Source organism: Saccostrea cucullata, unplaced genomic scaffold, assembly GCF_032062105.1.
Source record: "Saccostrea cucullata isolate Sc308-1 unplaced genomic scaffold, CSIRO_AGI_Scuc_v1 ctg6175, whole genome shotgun sequence".
Classification (NCBI taxonomy): Eukaryota; Metazoa; Mollusca; class Bivalvia; order Ostreida; family Ostreidae; genus Saccostrea; species Saccostrea cuccullata.
Window position 1 is genome coordinate 1,507 of NW_026928785.1, and position 10,994 is coordinate 12,500.

General features: G+C 34.0%; 1 protein-coding gene across 3 annotated transcripts in view; it reads left to right on the forward strand.

The window, feature by feature from the left end:
- The first annotated feature begins 2,244 nt into the window (after positions 1-2,244).
- Positions 2,245-10,994, forward strand: part of LOC134278705 (ras-related protein Rab-24-like) — a 20,748-nt gene continuing 11,998 nt past the window's right edge. The window contains exon 1 of one of the 3 annotated variants that reach the window (XM_062760998.1): positions 2,245-2,438. In XM_062760998.1, the coding sequence (XP_062616982.1) occupies positions 2,319-2,438 (120 nt within the window). In that variant the 5' untranslated portion in view covers positions 2,245-2,318. Of the gene's footprint in view, positions 2,439-5,646; positions 5,802-10,994 lie in introns of those variants that run through there. The other 2 variants (XM_062760997.1, XM_062760996.1) reach the window with 2 other exon arrangements.

Consider the following 10,994-nt stretch of genomic DNA (forward strand, 5'->3'; position numbering starts at 1 on the left):
AAAAGCTGACAAGCAAAAAAAAAAGGGAAAGTGCCCAAACTCGAAAATCCTATTTCGTGGGGAGGGGGGGTTAGTGGCCAACTTTTTTTCAAGGCCAGCTTCCTTTCACCTCCAATTTTTTGGCATACAATACTACATTTCCTTAATATCACTATATTGTGGTAAGAAGTGGGGGGGGGGGGCAACCAACCATTCAATGGACATTTTCAATAGTAAAGGTAATGTTGGAAAAAAAGGGGGACAGCCCCCCCCCCCCCCCACTGTTGCTACGTCCCTGGATTGATGTGGATAAATTTTAAAACACTTTCATTCTATAAAAAAAAAATTGACGCCCTATTGTTATCAAACTTGCATGATGATGTATCTCTCTAGAGGGGCACACTACGAGACTTGTTTTGATGCTAGGTTTGACCTGCTGAATGTCTGAATGATGATGAAGGGAAACAGAACCGTGAAATGCATCTTTCAAGTCTAGAATCTGTCCTTGGGATAAGATCACCTTTTGAAGAGATTTATATCTGTATATATCCTAAGAATCTTCCTATTTACTGAGAAACATGGATTCAAGTGGTTTATCTTAAAATATTTAAAAATAAAGTTGTCAAAGAAATGTATTTTAAGTCTATAAATCTTTTGTCAGAGTCCATGAAAAAATAACTTGAAAATGCATTTGTATATTAAATTTAAATGCGTATCTCTATGAAAAGTTTGCATTTCGACCAATAGAGTTGTTCAACCTTTGAATTGGGTTTCATACTCAAGCGACACTGAAAGCACTTGTACACGTCTTGTATGTGCCATGTGTTGTTTGAATACATTGCTCGGTTCAAACGAATTTTATTCAGCAGAGCAAGACTTATGAATTTCAAAGTCCTAGCCTCTAAGGGTGGAGGAATGCTGCATAATCATAAAAATTCAAACAATGGATTTTCGTATGTCCTTTACTGTATTCGCAGTCGTCTAACAGTTAGCTATTACCCAGAAATGCGAAATTTATCGGTTCCATAAAAGGGGATAAATAGGTCATATTTAATGAAAGTACATATTTTTAAAACCGATTGACGAGTTTTGGCCAAGCTATTGTATATAATAATATAATGAATCTCTTTTACCTTGCAAACAAAGCAAGGGTACTTGGTTTCAAGATGTAGGTCTAGTATGAAATCACTTTATCGTTGTAAAGGCTCATATGCCACTTGTTAATATGAAATGTGTAGTCGCTTGTTCATAAACATTGAAATATGACGACAACTACCAGCCTTTTAGCTCAAAAATCCATTTGTAAAATTCAAATCAGGAACGGAGAAAACAAGGACCTCCAAAAACAAGATTGGATCAGGTGCCTAGGAAGAGTAGGCATGGACTGGTCCCAACCGCCGTGTGCTCCTTGTCATGATAGGGAAACGGAGAAATCCGTTGAAAATTCAATGTGGAAATAATGGTCTACCGATTCGTTAGAAAAATTTCAGTCATTATTCGACTTAACGATATAAATCGTATTTAAAATGACACAGGTTTATTTCCCCGTAATAACGAAGTGTAAAAAAAAAAAAAAAAAAAAAAAAAAAAGAGAAAATGTTAATTGCATCTGATAATCAGTATACTGCCTTGCGTTTATCTACGATAGACAAAAATTGAAAGGGAATTCATGATATGTGTGTAACTGGCCTTGACATGTTGCAATCAACTAATTTCTTCCTAGAAATTAAACCTTAAATATAAAAGGTATATACATGTACTTCAGTTAGGAACGTATATGTTTGTAAATGCCATCTCCAATTCTTCTTCTTCATCCTTTTGCCTGGATTCGTTTTATTAGTACTCTGAGTCATCGATAGTTTAGTAGTACATAGACACTGGTAAAATGAACCGTCATAAAAGGGTAGGATAAGAGAAAAACAACTTCCTCGATATTATTAAACTTCCTTTTGCGGTTTATATTATCATTTGCAATTTAGCGGTTTGTCCAAAATTGTCACGTTTATCTACGTATGATTTTGTGTGTGATTTTGTTGTCTGATTGCTGTATCTCAAACAATGCTTCATGATGTGCCTTTACATATAAAAGTATTTCAATTCCGCGTTGGGATTTCCTAGTTATCTTATAAATAAAACTGTCGATATGATGTGAACACAATTATTATTTGTTTATATTATTTCAGAAAATCTTTTATTACTTCCCTCAAGTAGAAACTTGAGGGAAGTTGTCATCTACTTGATCTGATTAATAAAAACCAAAAAAAAGTGTTCATGAGATCAGTTGTTTCGTTGTACTCATTTATGTTAGACGTGTTTATGAGACATATATAGATATATTTATGGGAAAATCTGATGAAAACGAAATACCCGTAAAGATTGTGTTGCTAGGCTATACCTTTGCTGGGAAAACTTGCCTTGTGGCCAGATTTACTCATAACAGATTTTACAATGCAGAAGCTGTAAGTCTAACATTTATAAACTGTTCAAATTGTTTTAAAAACATAATTCATTGATGAAAAAAAAAGTTGGCTGATCTAAAGAAAATAAATATCAAGGTTTATATACTGCATTTACAGCCAAGGAATGATCATATTAATGTTAATGGGACAGGTTAAAGTTATTGAAGCAATTTCTTTATATGTAACGTCAAACCCTGTCTTACCAAACTGACTTGGAATCCAGAAATTCATCGTTAGACTTGCTTTTGATGTTGGATTTAACCTACATATTTTGGATGAGTGACAATTCCCGAGTTTTTGGAGCAGGCTTATTCCTGTGTAACTAGATCTAGCATGCATGGATTTTTCGTCCCCAAATGCACACTATCAAACTTGCCATAGATGCTGGATTTGGTCGACGTTTTACTGAAGATATAGCAGGTAAGCTTTTGGAACAGGTTCATTCTAGTGTAACCTCAAGCCTTATTTAAGACCCACTTAACATGGATACATGTAATGCTTCATCCACACAGCTAGCTTTGCTTAGGGTGAAGGATTTGCTTAGCTTTTTATGATGAAGTGACCAAGTAAGCAATTTTTCAATTTCAAACCCTTCATAGAACAAACTTGCATTGATGCATGCTAGTTGACTCAATGTGGATGATGGATCTCCCCCATTTTTAATGCTAGTAAGTGGCTAGTTTATAGTTTTTGATATTAGTTATTTCAAGAGAAACTGCAAGCCCTGCATAGACCGAAACTGCATAAATGTTTCATCCATGGATGCACATTACTAATTTATTAGTTTAGCGTGGGGCCTTCTGTCTTACTAAAAGCTCTGTAATCTTTGATTATGTATGATTAGCGATAAAAAGACACACGTGTTAATATCATTTAAGTGTCTGCCGATTGTACGATCTTTTCTTGGTACATTTTAAACTTGATCATCTCATATTTAACCAAAGTTAACTTTGTTGAAATTAGAAATTAAAAATCATAAACAGGACGATCAAACTAGTTTATCTGAAATAAGAAGTTCACTCTGTTTTTGTTCTTTGTTTTTAGTGTTCTTCACTTTGTACATTTTATTGCTTTAAACTGCCAATAGTACAACGAAATCATATTGAGACAAAATTTTGATAGTATTTCAGCAAATATGACAATATTTTACAAGTGACGGATAATGACTCTTAACATTTCAGGAAATGAAGCTTTAAAACACTACTTGATTAACGTACATCATCCCAATTTTAGAACTTTTAATAAGCAGTCTTACCTTCCTTTGAGTTCACATGTTGTTAGACATGTTCCAAAATTATAAATAAAGAGGAAAGAAGGTTTTTTTGCGTTTATTTTATTTTGGTAACAGATATATACATGTACATCCCATTTCTGCTAGGCGTTACATCCTGTGTTTTTTTAAAAGCATTTAAGCTACATTTATATGATATGAACAGATAGATTATAAACCTTAACAGCATGTAAGATAACATATTTTGTGATCAAACAAAATGCATATATACGTATTTTTTTTTTAAAGAATTGTACTGGCGTTAAAAGGATGTAGGCAGAAGATAAATGTATTTTGTAAATGAATTTTCATCTTCGCATACAACGGGCTTTCGGTCCAATCTGCCCCCATAGGACCGAAAATCCTTGGCTAGCGAAGGTGGGTAGAGGAGATTTTTGGATGTGTTTTCTTTAGGACTTTACTTTTGAAAATAACATATCATATTCTCCAACTAGAGGCCAAATCTGTTATTAGTAGTATTTCAGTTTTGAGGTATAGGCTAAGTATAGGAAGTTGAACTTTAATTCCACTTAAATAAGTACAAGTACGCCATCTTAATTTTCTAAGTTTATCATGATTATAACCCTTTTCTTCTCCCTTATATCCACCGTGTGTCTGTCTATTTGTTCGCAAAAAAAAACAAAACATTAATCTTATCCATAACTTCTGATTCATTTTAGCTATTACATATTTCAAGTGTATATTTTTATTACAAGGCCTTTCTCAAGACATTCCGACATATTTGACCACTTAAACTTTTACCTCTACCTTGGAGTTTACCTAAATTGACCTTTCCTAAATACTTTACTACACTTTAAACTTGACCAGACAAGACTTTATTGGGTAGAAATAATTCTGGCCCTGATCTTAGAGTTTGACCTTCTTTTGAAATTCTTTAAATTTGGTTATATTTTTTGAATATTTAGTGCAAGGGCTTTCCAGTTTTACAGGTGTATTTTTTTTCTGGCATGTTTTTACTTTGAAACTAAAAACGAACCCCATTGACATTGATCTTGAACTTTTTTTTAAAAGAGCCTTTAAATTATTTCATAACTTTGGAATGGTTGATGTCAGCGTCAGGGCTTTCTTATTACACGAGTATAAAACATGGAGATAACGAACAGTTTTCAAGATCAAAAGAATATAAACAATACAAAATAGGAACAGAGCAAACACAGACCTGCAAAACATCAGAGGTGAGATCAGGTGCCATGGAGGAGTGAGCATCCCCTGCCGACCAGTCACACCCGCCGTGTGCTCCTTGTCACGATCGGGAAACAAGGGGAAAATTCGTCGTTAATTCAGTGTATAAATAATGGACTAACAATTTGTATGAAAAACGTCAATCAGCATTTGACTCAATGATAAATTGTATTTGCTGACAAGGTCGTTGTATTGACCGTAGAACTTAAGAGATGATGACTTTAAACGAGACCGCTGAAATTCTTGTTTCACCAACTTGTTTTTCGATAATTTACCTCGTTTTAGAAATTGTTCATACGTATTTGTATTCCAACTATTTTGATCCTCTAAAATTTGCCCATGAATTTCACCAACTTTTGAAAACTTGAACCTTGGCAATAACTTTTGAACTGTTATTGGTAGGGATTTCATTTTTCAGAAATATATTCATCGTGTTATTCACTGTATCCTTGGATACCGACTTCTTTCATCTCTTTACCTTAAATTTTGAGTTTGACTTGCATTTTTGAATCTTAACCTTTTAACCACGAGGTTTTTTTAAAGGGGGGCATCAGTGTTTCACAAACAAACAAATCTTGTTTCATCATGATTTTTAAGGTCAGATTGTGATGATATAGTATGTTAACATAACAATTGAATGGTGATAATTTTGCACTGATAAAAAAAAAATGGATTTGGTGCGGTATACGCACACCAGTGTTTTGTTATATATTTAGATACGTGTGTACTTTCGTTTTACAATCAATTCAAAACAATTCACGATGAGTTTTCCCCAAAACAATGAGTGCGATTTCGTTTTCAAAGTCGTAATTATAGGTGCAACTAATGTCGGTAAAACATGCTTGGTGAGACAATTTATTCACAAAACGTTTGTTGACAAGACAGCGCAGGTAAGCTTATGATTCTGTTGATGATAAACTAATCTTCACAACAACAACAAAAAAACATTCTAGAACAGGTCTGGACGATTTCCAAATAAGAAAGTCAAGAACGATAATCATGAATTGCTATTAATGCACAGAATAAGTAAGGCGCTAGTCCTTCTGACCAATCAGATAACAGCATTTAGACAAACCCATGAGAAAATAAATAAAACACGTGGTTATTAAGTTTTTTGCTCAAAAGATTTTTTTTAGAACAAACTTCTGGTAAACTTTAAGCGCATTTGGGAATAATATAATATTTATGACAATTCTACCGTGAACAAACACGACTTGAAAGCTTAGAATACGTTTTAAGTGGGATAAAAAATCTGTAACTAGGGGGTAGCAATCCTAAAAGTTTAACTTACGTTAAAAATTTGATATACGAGGGTTGTCCCAAAATTTCGTAGACTGACCTCATATTTTTTAAAGAAATTAATGTATCTTCATAAAATTTTCAGGGTGGATAAAGCGTGTTCTTGGCAGATAAATTACGAAGTTTTATCATGTTTACTTGAAAACTGTTCGAGTAATAACATTTGAAGTGATATCGTTCTATAACACCCGGAGCAATCTGCAACGTCAAAAAATACAAACGTCAACAGTTCAAATTTTTGGAGATAATATTTCAATTGTCAGAATCATATTATTAAATGAAACGAAACTGTTATAGTTATAAATGTGAAATATCTTAGTTACTATGATATTATCAAACATTAAATATGTAAACAAAGTATATGCATGTACAGGCCTAGGTATGAAATAATAATAATTTGAAAACGGTATATTTCTACGGGCTGGTCGTCTGTTTTCTCTAATGGAACTGCACAGTGAAACTCTCGCCCAGTTCTTAGCCTTGTCTTTTATTTTAGTTACTGTTATCCACATACACAGAGAAACCGTTTTAGTCATGTAAAATACTGAGGACGAGATAAAGTTTCCTAGTCTACCAAACATTTATGACTGGTACATTTCAGAGTAAATTCAGGATCGAAACACTTGATCGTAGTCCAGTGCGCCGCCTGTGCCAACGCAGCCGCCATTTTTCAAAAAGTCGGATTTCAACCCCATGTATATAAAAAGTTATAAAAATTCATATTTATCAAAGCATAAACACAAAAATTTGAGGAAATATAGTTAATAAAATAGTATTAAAATTTTTCGTTTCCATTCAAAAAATACAGGGTAGTAATTACTTTTCCGTAGGATTTTAAATATAATATACCAAAATTTAATTGCAACTTTTGGGTATTGCGCCGCCTTCCTACACCAGACAATGAAATGTGTCTTTTAAATTGGAATAGTTTATGTAGTTATTCCATATTTGTCTATAGTGTTGGTTAAATCTATGTACGAAGTTTCATTAATGTTTGACATTGGGTTCCTACAAAACAACGCTTGTCTACGGAATTTTGGGACAACCCTCGCAAATACGGAAAATTTTCAGTTTTTATAGCCTGACATAAAAATCTTATCGAATAAATATCAGTCTTATTATTTTTCGAGTGTTTTTTTTTAACAAAATAGTCCATGCAGTTTCTGATATGTGAGGTAAGATATTGGGATAAAACGCATTCATGTACAATCACAGGATTCTCTTTTCTCCACTTCATACGCCTTTCCTTATACCCATTTAAAGTCTGCATAGCTTAGTATTCGGCGCTCATGAAACCCGTGATAATTCAAAACTATATGTGTATAGTCCATACGATAAACACTTGTGTGAGTTGATCTATACACATGAAATTTAAGCATTATCGATGAAAATCGGACGGATAAGCAAAATTATATTTACCAACATATAATATATTCTAGTAGAATTTATAATTGAACTTATAGAAACTTGCTAGTGCGATCTATAACTCCATAGTTTAAATGATTACATTCTATCATGCATTATTTTTTCTTTACCGAGATAAAAATGTCAATGTTGTTCACGGTAAATATGTGGGGAATACCTTATTCTTCAAAAGTTTTCACCTTACTTCTACAGATTTTTTGTTGAAAAAATCTTTTTGAGGAAAAAACAAAAGCAAGTGTTATCTTTTTGTTCTTTTAAAATATGTTTTGGGGTGTGTAAAAATGCTCTTATCTGATTGATCGGGAAAATAACTAGTGCTAATTGTAACGGAGACCGTTACAGATGTTCCCCAAACGCTCCCCAACTCCCTTTTGGTGCCATATTACCTGTAAGCTTCATTAAAAAAGACAAACTGTGTGCATGTGCAAGATGATCATACCTTCTTGTAGGAGTCCCTTATATCTATCTATGTTCTAAATCCCATCCTGTTTGGATGAAAACCAAGGGAGTTATAGCCATTTAAAGTTTCAGCCAATCAGATTGCAGCACACGTGCAATCGCGTGTTTTCATGAAAATTTTTCAATGCCATATTGTAGGATATCCTAATGCATGACTATGTTTTAAATTTCAAACCATTTCGTCAAAAAACAAAGGAGATATAGCCATTTAAAGTTTCAGCCAATCAGATTGCAGCACACGTGCAATCGCGTGATTTCATGATTTTTTTTTTTCTGCCATATTGTAGGATATCCTAATGCATGACTATGCTTTAAATTTCAAACCATTTCATCAAAAAACAAAGGAGATATAGCCATTTAAAGTTTCAGCCAATCAGATTGCAGCGCACGTGCAATCGCGTGATTTTATGAAAATTTCTCTATATCATATTGTAGGATATTCTAATGCATGACTTTGTTATAAATTTCAAAGCTTTTCGTCAAAAAACAAAGGAGATATAGCCATTTCAAGTTTCAGCCAATCAGATTGCAGCGCACGTGCATGCACGTGTTTTTATGATAATTTCTATATATCATGTTGTAGGATATCCTAATGCATGGCTATGTTCAAAATTTCAAAGGATTTCGTCAAAAAACAAGAAAGATATTGAGACTTTAGTGTTAGCCAATCAGATTGCGGCGCACGTGCATGCGCGTGAGATCTTGCTATTTTGACCATGTCATCTTGTCTATATTACTAATATATCCTTACATTATGAGTTTCAAAGCATTTCATCAAAAATTTAAAAAGTTACGCCTATATCAATTAAATCGGTCATTTCACTGTTGCACGTGCGCGCTCTTGCAAGCACGTGCGCGCAAAATGACCTTTGTTCGGCAAATCTACATAACATGTCTACTGACCCTAAAAACATTTTACCTTAGTCGGATGTGTAGTTTACAAGATCACTCGCGGACAAAATTTTCCCAGGAAGAAAAAAAATAATAATAACTAGTGCTAATTGTAACGGGAACCGTTACAGATGTTCCCCAAACGCTCCCCAACTCCCTTTTGGTGCCATATTCCCTGTAAGCTTCATTAAAGAAGGCAAAATCTATGTATTTAAGATGTAAACAACGTTTTCCCCAAAGTATACCAAGTATTTCAAATTTAAGCAATGCAGGCGTGCGCATGTGATTGCATGAGCGTAATAACGATATCATCTTGTCTACACTATTTTACTCATTGCACGTGCACTCACGTGCATGATGACCATACCTTCTTGTAGGAGTCCATTATGTCTGTCTATGTTCTTAATCCCATCCTGTTTGGTGGAAAAGCAAGGGAGTTATAGCCATTTAAAGTTTAAGCCAATCAGATTGCAGCGCACGTGCATGCGCGCGTTTTCATGACAACTATTATATATCATATTGTAGGACATCTTAAAGTATGCCTATGTTTTAATTTTCAAAGCATTTTGTAAAAAAAAACAGAAAAGATATTGAGATTTTTGTTTCATCCAATCAGAGCAAAGCGCACGTGCACGCACGTGCATGCATGTGAATGGTGACCATACCATCTTGTAGGAGTCCTTTATGTCTATCTATGTTCTAAATCCCATGCTGTTTGGTTGAAAACCAAGGGAGTTATAGTCATTTAAAGTTTCAGCCAATCAGATTGCAGCGCACGTGCATGCGCGTGATTTCATGAAAAATTTTATATATCATATTGTAGTACATCCTAATGCATGCCTATGTTATAAATTTCAAAGCATTTCATCATAAAACAAAAAAGATATTAAGATTTCTGTTTCAGCCAATCAGAGCAAAGCGCACGTGCATGCGCGTGAGTTCATGCAAATTTGACCGTGTCATCTTATCTACACAACTTATATATCTTTATATAATGAGTTTCGAAACATTTCATCAAAAAATATAAAAGTTACAACCATATTAAATATATCAGTCATTTTACTCATTGCACGCGCCCGCACGTGCATGCGTATGCGCGCAAAATGACCTTCGTTCCGCACATCTACACAACATGCCTACTAACCCTAAAAAGGTTTTAACTTAATTTGGTGAACAGTTTCTGAGAACACTTCCGGACAAAAAAGTACCGGAGAAGAAATAAGAAGAAAAAAGAATAATAATAATAATAATAATAACTAGTGCTAATTGTAACGGGGACCGTTACAGATGTTCCCCAAACGCTCCCCAACTCCCTTTTGGTGCCATATTCCCTGTAAGCTTCATTAAATAAGACAAACTCTGTGCATTTTTGACTTTAACAACGTTTTTCCAGAAGGATACCAATTATATTCAATTTTTAGCATTGCACCTAAACGCATGTGAATCCTTGTGTGTTATGACCATATCATCTTGTCTTTCAAGAGTATTTTTAAATATACTCGTTTCAAATGCACGCACGTGCGTGCACGTGCATCATGATCATACCTTCTTGTAGGAGTCCCTTTCATCTATCTATGTTCTAAATCCCATCCTGTTTGGTTGAAACACAAGGGAGTTATAGCCATTTAAAGTTTCAGCCAATCAGATTGCAGCACACGTGCATGCGCGTAATTTCATGATTTTTTTTAATATCATTTTGTAGGATATCCTAATGCATGACTATATTTCAAATTTCAAAGAATTTCGTCAAAAAACAAAGAAGAAATAGCAATTTAAAGTTTCAGCCAATCAAATTGCAGCACACGTGCATGCGCGTGATTTCATGATTTTTTTCTATATCATTTTGTAGGATATCCCAATGCATGACTATATTTTAAATTTCAAAGAATTTCGTCAAAAAACAAAGGAGATATAGCCATTTAAAGTTTCAACCAATCAGCTTGCAGCACACGCACATGCGCATGCTTTCATGAAAATTCTTATATATCATGCGGTAGATCATTTTAATG